We start from the raw sequence: 20,541 nt of genomic DNA, 5'->3' as shown, positions 1-20,541 counted from the left end.
ATGTGGGTAAAGGGAGTAGCTGCCTGAAATGTTGTGTGATGGGTCAAAATGCTGTACTAGGGGCTGCGGATGTAGCTCAGTTGGTAGAGTGTTTGTCCAGCATACTGGAAGCTCTCTGGGTTCCATCTTCAGCACCAAATAAATGGGTTTTGGCAACGAATGTATGACTCAGAACAGGGTCACATAGTCAGCTCCATGAGACCCCCCCCTTTCTCCAATGACATCAAAACAAAACATTGTGGTCGGAGTGGCCTACCTGTCCTGTTCCTGCTGTCACGCAGAAGGTTGCACAGTTGGAATCTGGACTCATTCATCTTTTCAATAAACATTTATTGAGCACCTACTGTGTGTCAGGCACTGTGGCTAGGTGCTGGGGATACATCATTGACTAGCACACAGCTCCTGTCCTGGAGGAGCTCACAGTCTATTGGAGGGGGAACGTACATAAACACAATTCAAGAACTACATACAATGTGCTACAATGAGAGGTATATACAAAGTGCTGTGGGAGCCAGGGGAGGGGAACACAGCGCTGGGAGGTGCAGATCTTCACTTGACTCCTGACTCCATTAGGCCATCACAAAAGTGGGGCTATTTCTGCCACCTGACTCTGCTTAAAGTAAATCTTTCTCCTGAGGTTCTCCTCTAGTCTCTTCCATAACTCTTGTCAGCAAGGGTTAGTTACCTGGGTAGCTAGTTTAACACTTTGTGTAGAAAAGAAACCGGACAGGGAGGTGTCTTTAGGATCAGAGGATGTTCAAAGTAATATAAGTCTTGGGTGTTAAGATAGGGGGCGGGGTGTACCGTGGGGGCACTGAGCCAGGAATGGCAGGCCCAGGGCAGTGAAGCACCCGGGGTAACTGTCTGAGGAGAGGGGAGGACAGGGGTCACCTACCTCTAGGTCCCCATCTCTCATCAGATCAATCAGTAACTAGTCATTGATGCTCCTCTGCTCTGTAGTCTGCCCCATTTTGTGGTGAAACAGTGATGCCTATCCCTCATGAGATAACACACACACACACACACACACACACACACACACACACACGACTAAATAGGTCCGGATCTAAACTTAAGGTCTATGTAACAGTTTGTGATTACGATAGAGATGTCACAGGCTGTTTATAATCGCCTGCCCATCAAGTGGCAGTTACAAGTTTGAATTAAACTTAAGAACTGGCTGCTTCTACCGAATTCAGTCTTGAGACACAATTTTTAGTTGTCAGTGAGGAGAGAAAACATTTTGGTTGAACAGAACCCAGGAAAGAAATGATAGGTGGGAATTTATGGCAGTAATAAATTCAAAGACCATGGAATCCTTTTGGAGTAGTACCTTGGAGTGGGGTGGGGAATATTGGACAGGACCACCAGCTTTGAGCTTTGTTTCCTGGTGAGGCTGACACCGAATTTCAGATCTTTCTAGAATTACTGCCATTAGCTCTCCAAGTGCTCCCCAATTCCTGCAGGACCCCTTGGGCCATGTCATGACTAAGAAACTAAAGGGTTAATGCTAGGCCTCTAGAAAAGCCTGGAGGGTATTTGAAATACTGGCCCTACCCGCGGGCCAGGACTCACTGCAGGCCTTTTAGCAGAGAAGGGGAGAATAAGTGGCCTGCAAGATGAGAAGTCACACTGGACAGGGTGCTGACGTGTTGGGAAGGGGGAAGCTGAGCAGCATGAGCTAGGCTGCATGCTCTGGGAATGTAGACAGGCTGGATGTCAGGAGAGGAGGAGAGGGACAGGGTCAAGTGCAGGTAGCCAGCAGACATCTCAGAGATCTCAAGTCTAGGTCAGGAAGCAGCTCACTAGAGCTGGGAGCCACGGACTTAGAAAAGTAGGCTCTGGATTGCCAACTCATTTCAAAGACCTGGCCCAGGACAACGGTGGGATCCTTGGAGAACACCCACATATAAAGAGATGAGGAGGAGCCCACACAGAAACAAAGTACAATAGGTGGAGGCACGGCAAGTGTGGGCTAACAAGGACTGAGAACCATGGAGAAGATGACTGGACTATAGAAAGTGTTGATGGCCCTAAGATAATTTCCTTGAAGTCAGGAAGTATGTACAGATATTACATTCCAGGTTGCTGCAAGACCACCCCAACTCACACTGTGCCTTTGTGCTCATTAAAACTGGTTGAGCTGGGGGTATAGCACAATTTCTAGCCTGCTTTGATCCACAGAAGCACACGAACTGGGCATGGTGGTACACACCTGCAATTCTAGCATCACAAGGTGGAAGCAAGAGAACCAGAATTTCAAGGTCATCTTCACCTACATAGCAAGTTCGAAGCCAACAACGACTATATGAGATACGACTATATGAGATACTCTCTCAAAAAACTAAAACCCCAATACAACAACAGCAACAATAACAGCAACAACAATGCTGAACTTTTCTCAAGATGCTTATTTCCAACAATCAAGAGATTGCCATCATAAGCTGATTTTATTAGCACAGACAGTTCAGTGCCAATTGCTGGGAATGTAGCAAGTGTACCTGCATAACCACAGATGGTTCCTTCCCCCAGGGAAGGAGACAGAACAGTAGAGGAGAATGGTGACCAGCCAGGGAGGTAGTTAGGTCAAGTGGGTGCTTTGGCACAGAGGACACAGGAAAGGTCCTGGAGCACTGGTTCACATTAACCAAATTCACCAGAGGCTAGAGTTGCTTCTGGGCTCGACATCTCGAAGCATTGCCCCTAAACCTGGTAGGAGAGAGGCAAGCAGATTCAAGGAAGGGAGACGGAGGCCCTCAGCTGAGAGGCTGACTTAAGAGAGACTAGGAGAACCCTTTGCAGATACAGAATAGAAGCAGAGAGTCGAGTACTGCCGACAGGAGCCATGGGAACTTAGGTGTGCTAGCTCTGTCTTCTTGAAGAAAGAGCCGGGTTAGGCGGGACAGCCGGGGATGAAAAGCAGCCGTCCACCTGAAGTCTTTCACAGCCACTGTGGGGCTGGAGATGGGGTGCCACCCCACTAGCCTCAGCAACTCGTGCCAGGTGGAACATCTCAGGGCAAACGGAATGAGGAGGGAACCTGAGATAGGGAACGAAGAGCACTGTGCCAAGCAAAGCTGTTGTCAAAGCACAGGGCCGAGCTTCCACAAGCAGCCAAGGGCCCTGGCCACAAGCATTCCATCCATTCAGGCCTGGCTAGGCGTTATCATTGGGGCTAACTATAGGGAAGCGCTTTGCTCCACAACCTTCCGGGACGTACTCCAGGTTCCAGCCTGATGGCAATGTGACTATGGCAAGCAACTGCTCCCACGGCTAGGTGTGCTCCTTTCCCTCTGCTATGGTGTTAACACACGTGACCTCTTGTCCTTAGCAATGTCCTCTCAGCATGTGCACCCAGTGAAGCTCGCCCACCTAGACCTGTTCCATCTCCATGACATCTCTCCAGACTGGGGGCATCCAACTGCCACTTTCTAGTCTCAGAATGGCATTGTAGCTAGCAGGGGGGGGGGAGAGACAGAGAGACACAGAGAGAGAGCTTTCTCTTTAAAACTGCCTCATGTCTGTGGCTGACCTAGGAATGGACGGACACATGCACACATACAAGCACACGCACACACGTTTACTTGAAGAAAAGACCTGACATCGACATCCCATCCTCCTCAAAGAAATGAAGACACAGATCCACAAGTGCACACAAATGCGTACGAAGATATTCACATATGGGATGGTAAGTTCCCCGCGTAGGGAATCGAGATAACGAAGTATGACCAGGCTTAACTCTTCCCATGCGGCCTCTGACCAGCTCTGGCCACACGCTGTTTCCTGGCTTGGGGCTTTCCCTCCATCACGAAGTTAGCCCATTATCCTTCCAAGAGGATATCTATTCCCTAGTGCTCTTGAAGGCCATGGTCCGATGCCAGGGATGCTTGAGCGGGGCATAGTTTGATCATGGCGATGTCAAAACAGGCCTGGGGACTTGGTATCAAATGTATCCCACCCCATTAGACGTAAGGGCAGGTATTCTATTTGAGTCCACATGAAAATGCTTCACACTGTTGCCTGGTAGGTCATACTTTTGATCCCTTTGTTTAGATGTCATGAGGCTCCATCTTAATGAGGGAAGTGGGGTTGAATGGGGAGAAAGGGGCTGGGGTTGGAGATCTGGTCAGCAGGCTCCCGGATGCGCCCACACTAGGCTCAGCTACAAGCAGGGACCCTGAGCCTGAGGAGAGCTCCAGTTCAGCCACTGGGGTTAGCCCAACAGTGGGGCGGCTGGGGGGAGAGAACGTCTGGTTCCCCACAAGGCTCAGGTTGTGGGAAGCCCTTGAAAGCACCTGCCCCTGAAGTGGCTGAAGATGGGCCTGATCTCTCAGGAGCTCTCTCAGGGTCTCTTCGGGAACCAACAGCCCCTCCACCGGGGGCCCAGTCACCACACCCTGCACATACGAGGGGGACCTCAAGGGCCCCTCCTTTACCCCAGGCACTGATGTGCCACCAGAAGTCCTAATAAAGGCAGCAATGACAGTCCCCGGGGGCTGAGAGCTAGGCCCTGCTGACCCAGCACCTATGACCTGGGAGGGCACTGGGTTGCTCGGATGGTTAGCCCCCGCCAGAAGTTGAGGGAGGCCACTGAGGATCAGTGGGGCCCCTTGGGTTGCCACCTGGTTCTCCTGGAAACTGGCGTTCAGGGGGAAGGAGGCCTGCAAAGTGAAGGTGTCCTTGAATGTTGACACCTGTGGAACACTCTGGAGAACCAGTTGAGTAGGAGCAGTAGTACTGGCGGGAGGCCCATTGGTCAGCACCGTAGTCAGCGGGATGGTCTGCAGGGTGACGGTGGAGCCCGGCCCCACGGGGGCCACTCCTAGGTGGATGTTGCTGGGCACCGAAGCAGTGCTGAGAAGAAAGAGAAAACAGAGCTGGTTAAGGCCGGGAGCACCCTAACTGGCTAGGAATGAAGGCACCAGAGGAATGGAGCTATGCATATGCTGTGCCTTTCTTGCCCTAGCTAATATTTATTAATGTGTATAGGTCAGAGATTGTTCTAGAAGACTGACACTGTTCAAACTTCAAAACCACCCGTGAACTGAATAAGCATCCCCTAACTGTGCAGTTTGAGGAAACGGAGGCACACACGTCACAGCCCAGAGCTAGTCAAGACTGGAGCAAGGACTTGGCACGCAAGCTTTGTGAAACCAAGAGCTCAAGTTCCTCCACATTCTGCTCGACTGCTTCCCCTCCTCTAAAGACTGTCCCCACGACCCAAACCAGCGTAGCAGGAGGTGCAGACACGGCCCCAAATCCAGTCTTTCCAGAGAGAACTGTAGGCAGGCCCCTTAGCGTCAAAGAGTGAGTGCCTGCCAAGAGGCATGGAAGGCAGCGTTACGTCTGCCACACACGTAATCGGTTGGGAAGTGCCAGCGACTTAGTGGCATGGCTCCAGATGGAGAAGCCCCGGAGGGCTTCTGAGGACACACTCTGGTGTCACAAGAACAGCCATATCTTCCAGTAGAAGCCCCTTCCCCAAGTGAAGTGCTGGTGTTGGATTACTCTGGCATGAGATCTCAGGCAAGTCACGGTTCTCTCTCTTGCTCACTAAAGATTTATTTTTAATTGTATTTTTAAGGTTAAAAAATTACTTCATGCCAGGCGGTGGTGGCTGACGCCTTTAATCCCAGCACTCGGGAGGCCGAGCCAGGCGGATCTCTGTGAGTTCAAGGCCAGCCTGGACTACCAAGTGAGTTCCAGGAAAGGCACAAAGCTACAGAGAAACCCTGTCTCGAAAAAAAAAATTACTTCGTTAATTTTTACTTGTGTGTGTGTGTGTGTGTGTGTGTGTGTATGCCATGCCCAGTGAGACCAAAAGAGGGTGTCAGGTCCCCTGGAGCTGCAGTTACAGGTGATTGTGAGCTGCCCAATCTACATGCTGGGAAGCAAAGCTGAGTCCTCTGCAAGAGCAGTTCACACTCTTAGCACTGAGTCACCTCTCCAGCCCCATCCCTCCTCTCTCGACCAGGATGTGCCCTGCTTGCTTCTCAGGGGGGTCCTGTTAAGATCCCACAAAACCGGAAACACAGCCGAGCTTCACGGGAAGGTGACAACTGGCCCCCTCCACACAGCATGAGGCACTAAAGAAGAGTCCGATTACTTTGGTGCCCTTACCTCACCGTTTTGGTGAGCTTGGCCTGGCTCTGTAGTGGAGAGATAAGCATGGTGGAGGTCGTGGGAACCTCCTCGTCCACAGACAGCCCTAACTCCAGGTTTGCGGATGGCTGGAGACCAGTGTGGTGAACCTTTGGCTTCTCCCAGGAAGGGCTATCCTTGTCCTGGGAGGAGGCTCTGGTTCCAACCCTGGGGCTGGCTCTCCGGATGGTGCTGGTGGAGGGTGTGGAGGAAGTGGAGGCCTGGGGAGGGGCTTCCGGTGTTTCAGCGCTCTCCTCCTCATCCTCGATCACCACCAAGTCCTTAGGCATCTCCTTAAACTGGTAGACCAGCCTCTGCCCTTCCACTTTGGCCAGGATTCCTCTCTGGTAGTAATATCTGGAAGGACAAAAAAGGGGATTGCTGACATTCGCAGAGTTGAAGGAGGTGGCCCTGTCTCTCCATCTGCCCCACACGCTAGTCTCTAGGGCAGGGCGAGCATGGGACTGAGGCGGCCTGGGGAGGAGCACTCCAGGGCTGGGGTGGGAGGACTGGCCAACTCTTAGACACAAAGAGCTTCGTATGACAGTTGAAGCTTTTACAGTCTAACAGATGTACGAAAAGGGGTCTTCAGCGCCAACCCCCACACTGCTTTGGGACTGGGGACAGTGGCTGAGTGAATGGAAATGAGCGAAGGACGGACCGTCGAGAGTCAACCATTCCCTGGCCTGAGAGCCCATCTGGGACAACTCAAGGCCATCTCTGGCTTCTGCAATGTGAGGGGATTGGGTGGGTGTGGAGCTAAAGCGCCCTTTTCAACACAGAGATGCAAGAGGAGTCTTGAAGAAGAAAAAGGCAGTGTTGATCTACATCCTACAGGGGACTGGTCAGGCCTTCCTTCAAGTGGGAGAGCCTCCTTGGGCATAGGAAATCTTGCTCATCCCTCGGGGCAGGAATCCTATGTCTCCACAACTCCTACCTTAGAGCCCGGCCCATGGTCTCATAGTTCATGTCAGGCTTGTTTTTCTGCTTGCCCCACAGCTTGGACACAGCCTTGGAATCCACCAACTTGAAGATGCCTTTCTCTCGCTGGGTCCACTTGATGTACTTGGGGCAGGTGTTTCTGTCTTGCAGAAGAGCCAGGAGGAACTCCCACAGATAAATGGTGCTGCCTGCAGAGGGGCAGACAGTGAGGGGGCAGCTCAGGTCTGAGATTAAGGGGCACCCCCTTGCCCATCTCATCTGCGCCCCAGCTCTACCTTTGCCATCCTTGGATTTCTTCCGTATGGGCATGCTGGGGTCAGTGACAGGTGAGGTACTTCGGCTGTTCTTTGTCTTCCGGCCTGTGAGGAGAAAGTGGGTAAGCAGAAAGCTGAGGTCAAAGTTGGCTGGGCAAGCTGCATACGCCAGGACCAACCACCATGGGCAAGCTAGGTCACTAAAGCAGGAGGTCCATCCAGTCCTCCAGATCCACAGCCACCAGGCATCCGCACCATCCACTTCCGTCTCTAAAGTTAACTCCACATCAAGGCTCCCACACAGGGAGGTGCAAGGTTTGTACAGTAGGTACCTTTAGAAGAACAGCTAGGCCAGAAATTCCTGACCTAACTTTTGGGACGGGAGACAGCCTTAAGGTGTTTTTGTGGTGCAGGTCAGTGTAGTACAGAGACGGGGTAGGCGCACTGATGCAGTATCAAGCAGCCACCCCCTAAGTAAATCAATAACACAGGAGCTTGGGAAAGCCCAAAGTCCTTGCAGAGATGGCCTGTTTCATAAGTGCAATAGAATCTAGATAAGCATACAGCATGACTCATTTTTATGTGAAGGCCCCCAAAGTCCAGGAACTAGCCAGGAGTCTAGGCATGGTGTCCCAACACCCAACCTAGGAGCCAACCAACTGAGACTATTGGCATTGCTAGAGGAGTTTATGAATGTGCTGAACAGACAGCAGAAGCATGAGAAAGGCCAGGCTTTGGGATGGACCCCTGATGAAGCCAAGACTTACAGAACAGTGACCTTTAAGTCATCCCTGCTGGACCAAAGAGCTATCATCCACTTAATGCCCCTCTGAGCCTCAAGCCACTCAGTCCTTGGGCCTCCCAGTCCCCCAAGGCTTTCCCTACCAAAGACGAGTATAGACTCTCCCACGGCCTTACTTCTCTTCCTTGACTTCCCTGTCTTCTTAGGACTTTCCTCTCTGGAGACCCTCTCCTCCAGAGGCTGCTCCTTCTGGTCACTTGTCTTCGCTTCACCTGTATCGCTTGTCTTCTTCGGCTCTTCAGGTTCCGAGGCAGAAAACAGAAGGTTGGGCAGACTGATGGCCTGCGCAGAGTCTGAGTCTTGAAGTATTTCAGGTGTGCTGACTGCAAGAAGAAAGGGCCGTGGTGGGCAGAGCCAAGGGCAAAGAGAGCCCTCATCTTTTTTCTCTAGTGCTGTGGCTCCAGAGGAAAATGCTCGGCATGGGGGATGATGGGGATGCCATTCTCCATAGCCCCAGCCGTAAGGTACACCTAAAGCTGCCTCGGGGGTCTCACCCCACGAAGCGGGGGGGGGGGGGGGGGGGACATCTGCAGAGCTGTAGACATTGATCTGCCCCAATCACCATGGCTACATTTATCACTCACTACCAGTAGTGGGGAAGGTCCAGGCTGCATTCGGAGAAAGGACTTGAAGGATTTAGTCATCCACTCATCTGACAACCCAAAAGGACTTCAGAAAGCATCAAGCCCAATTCCTCTGCTTTCCTGATTAGGAAACTGAGAAACGGCAAGTCATGTGCCATGGTCACACAGCAACAGGGATACATGTTGGCACTCAGTCAATATCTGTTGAGTCCTGGCTGAATATTAGTGAGAGGCAAGGGGAGACATTTTCTTTAGCCTCAGAGATTATTTTTGTCCTCAATTATGTCACAGTACCCCCTTGGGCAAGGGCAATTGAGTGGGGGGACTCTTTGGAAGCATTTGAGTACCTTTTGGAGAAGGAACTAAGAGGCGCACTGCCGGGGGAGGGGGCGTGTCTTCTAAGGCGCTAGAGGCCATGGAGGATCAACAGGCATCTGCACCCTCTTAGAATCTGGCCTTCAGGAACAGGCAGCAGGGACTGAGAGACTTGCTGCCAAGTCTTATGATCTGAGTTTGAGCCCCAGGACCCGCACGATGGGAGGAGAGAATCAACTCCTCAAATTGTCTTCTGACCTCCACACTCACGTCTTGGCATATGCATACACCCCTACACAAAATATAATTTAAAATTTAATAAATGGGCTTGGGAATTTAGCTCAGTGGGAGAGCGCTTGCCTAGCAAGCGCCAGGCCCTGGGTTCGGTCCTCAGCTCCGAAAAAAAGAAAAAAGAAAAAAAATAATACAAATATTTCAAAGGACTATTCATTCTGTCTTCTCAGATGTACAGGACTTTAGAGATGGCAAAGATAGCTGCTCAACAGTGTAAAACCACTTACCATTGCTGAGGTGGACCCCTCAAAAAGACTAAGGTGATACATTTTGTTGTATGTGTATTTGTCAAAAAACTGGTGAAATAACACCAACATTTTCCTGGCCATCTTGCCCTTGTCTCCGGGGCCTTCCTGACCCTCTCCTGTCAGCCCGGGCCTGAGTTTCTTCCCACATATACTGATGGATGGGAATCCCTAGACCTGATGCCCATGTGCCTGGAAATCAAATGTGAAGATGCAAAGAGGACTATTTGCCACCTTAAATTCAGGTACTTTGACTTCACACTTACAGATCTGCTTCTCATCCAGGACGTCGTTGGGAGATTCCACATTGAACAGGACTTCAGTAGATGACACATTTTGTGAGGTGGACACATTGTCATCTGGTTCCAAGGGGTGAGGGTAGAAAGGAGAGCTCTGTTAGGCTTCAGAACAGCTATATGAGGGCCAAGCCGAGGAGGGACTCTATGGCACAGCTGGACAGACCCCAGATTCCCTCCCACCCAATTCCCCTCCCCAGCTTGGGTTCCATTCTTTGTGCCGCTGCACCTGATGAATTTATGAATGGATTGAGATGGTTCCCCTCTCTTTCGTGGGAACTCTTGCCCATTATGTGGGGTTACTAGCAGCCACAGTGGACTGCTGTTCCCTGGAGGCAGAATTCCTTTCTCCACCATACACCTTCCCCGACCAGAAAGGAACAGACCTGCCAGCAAAATACCGCCTTCTAGGATCTGATCTTGTGTCATGCACAAGGTCCTGTCCCTTATGATGCCATTGTGGACGTCATCCAGATCCAGTCCCGAGTACAGATGCAGTAATTCGGGATAGGGGACCTGCTCCACGATCACAGCTGGGAACACTGAAGGGTCTTCCAGCTATGGAGAAGAAAGAGATCCAGGTCAAGGCTCACCTACTTCTTCTAAGAAGCCCACCCTATCAGATGCCAAGGCCAACCTCATTAGGTGGTTTTTTTTTTTAATGACATCTTTATTTTATTCTTTTTAGAGGTGGGACATACCACAGCATGTGTGTGGTGGTGGTCAGGACAACTTGCTGGAGTTGGTTCTCTTCTTCCATCATAGGGTCCTTAGGCTTTGCAGCAGGCACCTTTAATTGCTACGCCATCTTGCCAGCCCCCCTAGGTGATGCTCTAAGTGGGATCTTGATGAATAGAGATGGCTTAACTCTGCGGGACATGCACTCAGCCAAGAACTTTGTGTATGTGCAGTACTGGGGATGGAAATCAAGGCCTTGTACATGCTAAGGATGCATGCACTTTACCAGTGATCCCGGGCAAACAGGTTTTGATTTGTTGAGTTAGACCATGATCTGAGGTTAGAGCTGAGTCTATGAGAAGAGTCACGAGTGGTGAGGGATTGATTGATGGCAAGTACTCTGAAGCTGCATGTGACTAGTGGTCCACTACACAAATATAGAACATTTCTAGCATCCCATAAAATTGGATTGGACTGCACTGATCTTGAGCCAGATTGCCTGGATTTTAAACTGTCTGTTATTTCCTAGTACTTTATGACCCTAGGAAAGTTCCCTAACCTTTTTGCGTGTCAGTTGCCTTATTCATAAAACCGGGTTACCTGTATTATTGATCCCATAGATTGTTTAACCAGATCAGTAAACATAATGCATTCACAACAGGTCCTGGCGTAGAATAAGTTATCATTAGGCAGCTGGAGCCTCTAGGAAACAAATGTTTTGGTTCTTTGAAAAATGTCAGTGTTTTACCTACATGTATCTATGTGCACCATGTGAGTGTCTGGGACAGAGTCAGAAGAGGGCTGCTTGGAACTGGGGTTCCAGCAGTTGGGACCTGGCAGATGTGGGTGCTGGGAACCTCACCTGGGTCTTCTGCAAGAGCAACAAGTACTCTTAACTGCTGAACCATCTCTCCAGCCCCGTGTTGTGTTTCTTATCCTAAGTACATTCATGTTCCTTTTGAGAAAGTCAGTCAGTCAGTCTGTCTGTCTGTCTGTCTTTCTATCTATCATCTATCTATCTATGACTTATGAGTTCTTTTATATTCTTGACATTTAACAGCAAAGGTCATTTTCTGTGGAGCGAAAGGCAGATGAAAATGGAAAGGTACGGGGTGGAGACTGTCCCGTGGAGAAGCTAAGAAGCTGACATTCTTAAGGGAAGATTTCCTTAGGGGTTATATCAGAGAGGTGCGAAAAATGAAGGACGGGGGAGAGATGATAGAGGGAAGGAAGGAGGCAGGAGGAATAGAAGGAAGCAGAAAGCGAGGAAGAAAGAGAGAGAGGTGATTCATTTTTTTTGAGGTAGGTGAGAACAGATACTATGAAAGGGTAGGAGTTACCCAGGCAAGGAAGAGGGATGCTTCTTTTCCTAGGCCAATGGGACAGAAATAGTAACAGAGGATGTTAAAGACAAATGGGAGGAGTTAGGGCAATTGAGGGCAGCCTCGGCTTTGAGTGTGTCTTGACTGGACCAGAGGCTATCTATCCAATGCTGAGGGTAGGCTGTCCAGCGCTGAGGGTAGAGGAATGCTTGGAGTATAAAGAACAAGAATAGTTTTTGAGAGGATTGGAAACAAGTGACGATTATAAATAGCACTGAGAATCCAGGTAAGGTTCAACTTTTCTCCCCTTCTTATCTGATGCCTTCCACAAGAAGGCATACCCCAGAACAGACTGACAACCAAGCTGAGTTATTTTGTTCAAGACCCAACAGGCCAGAAAGTGCAATGTGCTCAGGGCCCACTAGAGGGCAGCCTTCGGTAAGACCAGTAAGAGCGTTTTCTACCCTCCCATAGATAGAGCATCCGACGCCCTCAGAGCTCTGGAAATATTCAGCTGGATCTTCTCTTGGACAAGATTTAGGATGTAGCAGCCAAATAGGGCAGGGGAAAGACTCGGGTAGGTGACACTGTGTCCCAAGTGAGATTAAAACCCAGCATTGTTGATTTCGACTCTCCCCGTCCTCGTTCCACGCCTGGCTGCCTCATCTTTCTCCTTCTTGTGAAAGAGCGGAGTGGAAGGAAGCCCGTGGACCATCTCGCAGCCCAGAAAATGCACCCTCCTAGCTTCAGTGCCACACAAGGGGTAGAGCAGTGGGCACCAGAGTACCAGGATCCTACTCCCACTTCTGCCATAGCCTGAATCCTCAGGCTGAGAAGACGTTTATGGGTGAGCCTACCGACTCCCTAGAGGCGTGCATCTGAAGATGCTAAGACTCCGGTTCCACGCTGTGAGTCCAGCTGGCAGTGCCCTGTTTTGCTATGTAGTGGTCCCAGCAGTTTTCTTCCTGTGACCCTGGGGCTGAAGGGAAGTAGCAGACACCCTCCAGGATGTTCAGTAGGATGTAAGTGTCCGCTTGGTCCCATTTGCCGATGGACTCACAGCTCAGCCGGCTGGCCTACTAATTACTTGGCCAGCACGGTGACTGCATGTGCTGTAATGGTATGTAGCCAACCCGCTCCCTGAGTGACCCTCCAATGACACCTCGGAGTAGCTGGTGCACAGGCTGGCTGGCAAGCAGGTCCAGTGCTCTAACACAGCAGGTGCCTGATTGGTATTTGCTGACTAGTTCGATGTCAGTCCCCGTGGACTCACAGGCTGACTGGCTGTGTGTCTATGTCGCCCTGGCTGCTCATACTGGCTGACCGTGTTTTATTCCCAGAGGCCATACCTGGTGGATGTCATCCATCCCGTTGCTTGCGAATTCAAACACCAATTCACTGGGCTGCAGGGCAATAGCCATACTGGCTTGTGCCACAGCTGACAGCGACACTCCCCCGGCTCCCTGGAGCTGCGGTGGTTTCTCGATGAAGAGATGTTACTCGGGGGTCCCTTCGGATCAATCTAGGGCCTTCTCTGAGCCTCCGTGGAGGATATTCAGAGTTGGGGTGGGTGTGGCCTAAGCCAGGCTCAAGACTGCATGCTGGGCGAAGCCAACCGCGAGAACCACCTAAGGAGAAGAGAGACATGGAGGCAGTGAGTAAGTCAACTTCCTTGAGCTCTGTGGCCAGATCCGCTGGGGAACTGGAGAGGATCTGCTGTGCCCAGACAGACTTCCAGCAGAGCGACAGCAGAAAGGGACCTGGCCTGGCACAAGGCAGTAGCAGGAAAACCCTCCCTAACTACCCTGGCTTGAGAAAGACTCATGTAGGTGTGGGTGTGAGGGGAGCCAGAGTGCTCATGGGCTCAGTTTACCTTAGAAGCGAGGCCCAGCTGGCTCAGAGGAGCAGTCTGTAGAGGAAGCAATGTCTCCCTTGGGGGGGAGGGGAGGGGTGTCATGGCTGGTCATATGCCTCGCATGCTTATTAGCAACCCCACCCCCACCGCCCCCCACAGGGTGGCCTCCGTCCTGTGTGGCATGTGGCTTTGTGCTCGCGGCTTAGCTTCGCTTTCAGTTTCAAGACTGAACTGTCACCCGGCCTGGGAACTTGGGAGGAGAACCCCGGCTGGGGGGAGGGGCCAGCAGAACCTTCCTCATCCTCTCTGGCTGGCCCAGCCCCCACATTCCAGGAAACCTCGGTCTGCTGAAGTCTCTCCCCAGTGCCTCGTAAGCTAGCAAGGCGTCGCAGCTGTCTGTTGCTTCCCTGCCTCTACTCCTCCACAGCCAGAGCCCCAGGGTGCTTCTTGCACGGTCACACCCATGGCCAACTCCCAGAGACCTGATCTCCACAGACTCCGTCAGTCCGACAGCCTGCTCTGCTCTCCCACCGGGAACACACTGGTCTTTGCACTTGTCCAGGTACCAGGTCTTTGGCCCTTTGGGTTCCTTTCAGTGTGTGATGTGTTTGCAATGTGTGGATAACTCCAAGCAGGCCGATTCAACCACCACCGGAGCCAGGAGAACGCGGGCTACCCACAAGAGCACCATCCCAACTCCTTGCCACTCTGTTAGTAGAGTCAGGGTGGCAAATCCTTATCCTGGCTGGGAAATAAATGAGGAACAGATGGGGGGGGCAACGAGGGGTGGCACAAGTGACCTCTCTGATGACCGCTCTCCTCCACAGGAGACACCCAGGCCTCTCCCACTTCCTTTCCGTTAGCCCACAGGGCTAGCCCCGCCCAGTCTCCGCCCCCACACCTTTCCACCTACTCCATCAAACAGCCTGGAGAAGTTGCTCAGCTCAGCTTTACCCATCAGAGTTGAATTTCCCTTTGGATGGGAGAGGGAAATCTGCTAGGTCCATCCTCAGTTGGACCGTAAGGGTGGGAGGGTGGTGGTGGTGGTGGTAATAGCCGTGTTCTGGTTCCACGATTCCACCTTGCCCCACCCAAACCTGCACGGGACCCTATCCCTCAGTGGCCCGCAAGACCTCGCAGGACCATTTGTGCCTGGCTCCCCTAGCCTGAGTGCCCTCAAGGCCAGCATTCCGATGCTCCTGCCCTCCCACAGGCCTGTCTGTCTGCCCTTAGGAAACGTTCTCATAGTAATCAAATGAAAGGCGATCACTTTCATCTAAACCCACTTCGTCTCAGCATGAAACTTCTGCTTCTGCTCCTGCCCCAGGTCATTCACTGGGGCCCTTCTTTTTCGGGTTTGTTTGTCTTCTTGTTTTCTCTTCAGACAGCAGCGTTTCATTTTCAAAAGTTCTGCTGGCGCTATTTGCTTAGGAAACCTCGATGCATTTTCCTTACCTCCCCTATTAGACACTGGCTTGTGCTTGGTTTATGGAATGAACACAAGAAAAAAGGAGTAGTGGGCGTGGTACCCCATGCCCGTAATCCCAATGTTGGAGAGGCTGGGGTGGATAGATCACTGTGGTTCGAGGCTAGCTTGGACTATAAAAACCAGGTTTGGGGAGATAGCCCAATCTTTAAAGTACTTTCCGTGAGGGCATGAGCACCCGAGCTCAATGAAAAAAAGCCAGGTACAATGGAGCACGCTTATAATCGCCAGGCTTGGGTAGTGGGACAGGCAGATTTCTGGAACCTGCTGGCAAGCTAGCCTATTCTGTGAGCCCTAGGGTAAGGAAAGACCCTCCTCATTACCAACACCAAGGAGGACAATTCCTGAGAGGTTGACCTCTGGCCTTCCACAGGCATGATACACACACATGTGGGTTAGCATCAGTACATATGTGCACCCGCATGAACACACTGCCCCCCCCACATACACATGAAACCAAGCCAAGGAAAATAAATAAATAAAAAAGAAGGAACAAAAGAAAAGACGAATGAGTGAATGAATGGTACTGGCCTATGAGCAGTCTACGGTCTATTTTTGGAGCGGTATGGGGCTAAACGTACGCTGACTGCAGTTGAGAAAGCGCAAGCTCAGAGGTTCCATTGATATTATGTTTGCATTTCTAATTACGGAGGCGCACTGTTCGTCCGCTGTGAGTGTACAAACAGACCCCAGGTGTATATGCGTATTCAGGGTGTGTGCCAAGTGTGGGGACAGATGCGTGAGAGGCTCTGTGTGTCAAAGGCTGCTCTGGTCTGGCCAGCTTGCAAAGCCACAAGCTCAATCATAGGTTCCTCCTCCTGCTCCTTCAGGGCAGGTAGCCTGAGCTGCCTGGGTGAGAATGCTGTGGAGAGGATGGGGGGGAGGGGGTGGGGGAGGGGGTGGGGGCGGCGACTAGGCAGGCCAGGCTTCTGCTGGTCAACAAGGATGTTTGACTGTGTGCTTCCCAGAGAAGAAAAGGCCAACCCCAGCATAGGTGTGGGGCCTATGGGCCTCAGGTGAGTGACCCTCAACCCTAGGTCCACTCTGCTCAGGAAGTAGAGGGGAAGAAAGGTCCCAGAGCGCTGTGTTGGATTGCAAGGCCTTAGCCATCACCGTAGAAAGTGGAAACGAGTTTGAAATGAGAGTCGCCATTCCAGCAGCTTTCTTCTACGTACCCACACGCATGGTCAAGTATCTAAACGCCCATCGAGTGCTGGAAGAGCTTAGAAAACCATCTCCGGTGATCTGCTTCTTCCTGAAGCTAAGGCAGCCAGAGTGGCGGGTGGGGGGAGCAAGGCTAAGAAACCTACCATGGAACTTTTCAGTCCAGAAATTTCCCCCTCCCCCTTCAAAAGTTTGAGGATTTGAAAGTGAGAGGTGGAGAAAAGCTCATTTGCATGTTCACTCACTCTCCCCCCGTCCCTCAAAATAACCTCCCTCTCCCAGGAACTTGAAACCAAAGACGCCACCAGCACAGAAGGCACACCCTATGGGAGGTCGGCGAGAAACACACGAAGGTTCTTCTTCTGTCCAGGGTCCTCTCAAAGTCCTTTGGCAGGCCACAGCTTCAGTGGCCTGTAATCCCCCTGGACACTGCCTTACTCGTGAGTGGAGATGGGAAGACACAGATGGCTCCAGGCAAAGGCCCTTTTCAAATCGGTCTTCCTGGAGCAGCGGGAAACGATGCCTGGCCGCTGCACTGAAGGCTGCCGCGCTTGGCAAGAGTGTGAACCAGAAGAGGGAGCACAAAGGCCCGGGCGCCTATAAACACACACCTCTGGCTCCGAGGCTCCGGCTGCACTTCAAACCCAAAGGGGCACAGAAGTGGTGTGGGCTGATTCTGCCTGTCCACAACATGCGGACCCTTCCTTCCTGGGACTGTCACTGGAACACATCAAGCGGCGTCCAGCGCCCATCCATCTCGGCCTCCCCTACAGGAGGCAGCTCTGATGTGAAATCAGATGTCCACAATCTCTACCAAGTGAGTTCAAAATCGAGGCTTCATCAGCTGAGTCAATGGCTCTCAGAATTGCTGGTAACACCCATGGCATGTTCACGCATGCCAAGAAACATGGGGGCCAGATGGTCAGCTGGGCCACACAGCACAGCTCTCCTCCAGTTCCTCATCCTCTCAGAGCCAACTGTCACCCCTGAAATACCTCATTCTCCATGAAACCTTTCTGGAATTCTTTGGAAAGGAAATGACAATTTCCTCCGCCGTCCCTCCCCCAACAGCCACAAACAAAATGGAAGCTGCCTCGGGAACAGAACAGCTGTCCCCTCTACGTAAATGCAGCCTTTCCTCCGGCTAAGCTCGGAGGAGATGGCGCCTGCTGCACTATGTGACCAGTGGCCTGTATTTAAGAGCTGGAGGCCCAGAGTCCTGAATCGAGCGAGCAGTCCCGGACAGAGCAGAGCCAAGCCATCTGCAGAACTCAGCCCCGCCACCTTGTCCCAGGGAGGGCTGCACTCCAATCAGCCAACTGAATCCTCTTTCTTGAGCAAGGGCCCCGTAAGGTGGCTCCAGCCACAGCTCTGTCGTCAGCGCCTTCTCCTCTGTCCCTTCTGTCTACGGCCCCCTCCACTGGAGATGAAATCCGGAAGGCGGAGGGGGGAAAGAAAGGTTTTGCAAGGTTGGGGTTTCTCTACGCTTATTTGCAAAAAAAAAAAAAAAATCCAGGTTCCTAAACTGGGTGTAGTGGGGGCATGCCTTTAATCCCCATACTTAGGAGGTCGAGGCTTGAGGACCCTGAGTATAAAGCCAGCCTGGGCTACATAGCGAGAACTTTGCCTTTAAAAAAAAAAAATCAAGGACTGGAGATGTAGCTCAGTAGAGTGTTTGCCTAGCGTGCAAGCTGGGTAAAACTGGCATGGTGAGACACACCTTTAATCTCAGCACTTGGGAGGCAGAGGTAGGTGGATCTCCAGATCAGCCAGGGCTACACAGTGATTTCCAGGCCAGGGTCAAAAAAGAAAAGCTGGGGTTATCATTCCCAGCACTGCATAAAAACAGACCTGTTGGCACTGGCTATCCCTGCCCAGAGGAGGTTGAGATAGGAAATCAGAAGTTCAAGGCCTAGGTTACATAGCATATTGATGCTACCCTGTGCTAGACCCTGTCTCAAAAAACAAAACAAAAAACTTCCCCAAACAAAACGGCAAATCAGTAAAAAAAAAAAAAAAAAAAAAAAAAAAAAAATAATAATAATAATAATAATAATGGAGAGACATATTAAAAACAAAGCAAGAAAACCCGAGGAAATAAGTATGAAAACCAGAAAGCAGTCACACAAAGCATAAGCTTCAGGTGACCTCCAGAGGACAAGGGTGTCACACCCACCATTATGTCCCCCACCCCACCCCACCCACCATTATGCCCCCCCACCATTATGTCCCCTACTCCCCCATCCCAGGGTTGTAGGAGCTGGAGGGTTCCAGTTGTTGGCTGAGAAGAAACTCCTCTCCTGGGTTGGGGGCCCTTGGGGGTAGAGTGCTCTGTCCCCCAACAGCGTCACCCCGCCCAGCCCTTTGGGTTGTGGTTATGTAGCAAGAAAAGCACTACAGAAGCCCTAATATAGGAGAGGAAGGGGAGAGGCCGGGGGAGGGGGCCGACAAAAGGAACCAATTTCCTCAGTCACTCTGAGAAAGCTCACTGAGCACCCTCTGGAGGGGCCTGGGGCCACCACATCCTTGTCTCTAGTGCCTTAGGGAGAGAGGCAATGGTGGGAAAACAGACTGCAGGAAGGGAGCCAGGCTGAGGGGGGTGGGTAGTGAACTCCTGAGGATCGAGGCGTTGCCAGTTGCAGCAGCCTAGAAAGTGCAGTGGGGGTCCTGCAGACCCTACAGCTAGAAGGGGCGGGCAACAGAGGTCCCTGCAGACCCTAAGAGCATGCGCCTTTCAGGTAGAAAACCTAGAGCTATCTGCCTTGGAACTTAGGCAAGTCACTACCCTATGCAAAATGGGCCCACCTAACTAGTCCTAGGTAGGGGCTGTTGCCAAGGGTTCTAAAAGAGTTAACGTAGGCAAAAGCACCCTGGTATGTCCCAAACAGCACATGCCATTTATTTTATTTTTTCCCCTTCTTTCTCTTTTTTTCTGTCCCCTTCTTTTGAGGTGTTTTTTGGTTGGTTTGATTGTTTTTTGTTTTGTTTTGTTTTGTTTTGTTTTCTTGAGACAGGGTTTCTCTATGTAACAGCCCTGGCTGTCCTGGAACTCACTCTGTAGACCAGGCTGGCCTCAAAATCATGAGATCCACCTGTCTCTGCCTCCTTAGTGCTGGAATTAAAGGTGTGCGCCACCACTGCCTGGCTCTTTTGAATTTTTGAGACGAGGGATCAGTGTGTAATCCAGGCTGGCATCTTACTCAAGTAAATCCTCCTGCTTCAGCTTCCTGAGTACTAGGATTATAGGCATGAGCTACCATACCTGGCTCTAAACATATTTTTCAATTTCCTGGTCTGATTTGCTGTTTGTGGGGCTTGGTCATTCTGCTTGGTAAGTATTCAGAACATTTACCCAGATGGAGAGGAAGAAAAGGAAATGGACATAGTGGGGTGAAATGAAGGCCGAGGGGCCACAATCAACAATTCCTAAATTCATGGAGAAGCCAGGCACAGCGGCACACCTACCTGTGGTTCCTGCTACTTGGGAAGCCGAGCCAGGAAGATCTGAGTCAAGGAGTTCAGAAAACATTAGCAAGACTTTGTCTACCCCCAAATAATAAAACCATAAATAAAATTTATGGTCAAGCCGGGCGGTGGTGGTGCATGCCTTTAATCCCTTTACTTGGGAACCAGAAGCAGGCAGATCTCTGAGTTCCAGGACAGCCAGGGCTACACAGAGAAACCATATCTCAAAAAAATAAAAATAAAAATAAACAAAAAGAAAAAAATTATGATCGAGAAAGGTAAGTAGTTTGACCTGGGAGAAGAGGGAGGATTGGTTGGGAGTTGGGTAAGTCAACAAGATCTAGATCCAGACAGTGGAATCTGAACTTATTATGGAGAGCAACTGGGAGGTCCTGCTGAACCTTGAGGAAAGGCAGGCCATGGGAAAGCAATTCCTTAGGAAGAGTAGTTTGGTCTGGTTATAAAAGAGTACCCGGATGGAAGAGATGGAGGTGGCCAGGCAGGGCAGCTGAGCCCAGGAGGTGGATCCCAGAGCCACCTCAGGGGAAAGGAGTAACAGATTGAGGGCCAATACATAGCTACAGAAACCCCGAGATGGGTAGTCTGTTGTCCATGGAACAGTGTTAAAAGATACAGGGCCAGGGAGATGGCACAGTGGGATAAAAAGACTTGCCATGAAAGTCTGTCGATCTGTGTTC

The 20,541-nt window shown here is 51.2% G+C and overlaps 1 protein-coding gene across 2 annotated transcripts in view; it reads right to left on the bottom strand.

Annotated features, from left to right (window-relative positions):
• Positions 1–313: 313 nt before the first annotated feature.
• Elf4 (E74 like ETS transcription factor 4) overlaps positions 314–20,541 on the bottom strand; it is a 43,263-nt gene continuing 23,035 nt past the window's right edge. For both annotated transcript variants that reach the window (XM_006996632.4, XM_042269611.2), the window contains exons 2-9: positions 13,223–13,501; positions 10,260–10,431; positions 9,844–9,936; positions 8,256–8,462; positions 7,359–7,442; positions 7,079–7,271; positions 6,121–6,498; positions 314–4,854 (exon numbers count right to left, since the gene is read on the bottom strand). In XM_006996632.4, coding sequence (XP_006996694.1) covers positions 4,050–4,854; positions 6,121–6,498; positions 7,079–7,271; positions 7,359–7,442; positions 8,256–8,462; positions 9,844–9,936; positions 10,260–10,431; positions 13,223–13,294 — 2,004 coding nt within the window. In that variant the 5' untranslated portion in view covers positions 13,295–13,501 and the 3' untranslated portion in view covers positions 314–4,049. The remainder of the gene's footprint in view (positions 4,855–6,120; positions 6,499–7,078; positions 7,272–7,358; positions 7,443–8,255; positions 8,463–9,843; positions 9,937–10,259; positions 10,432–13,222; positions 13,502–20,541) is intronic.

This window comes from Peromyscus maniculatus, chromosome X (assembly GCF_049852395.1).
Source record: "Peromyscus maniculatus bairdii isolate BWxNUB_F1_BW_parent chromosome X, HU_Pman_BW_mat_3.1, whole genome shotgun sequence".
Taxonomy (NCBI): domain Eukaryota; kingdom Metazoa; phylum Chordata; class Mammalia; order Rodentia; family Cricetidae; genus Peromyscus; species Peromyscus maniculatus.
Note: the sequence above shows the minus strand (reverse complement) of the source record. Positions and strands in the feature narration are given on the sequence as shown.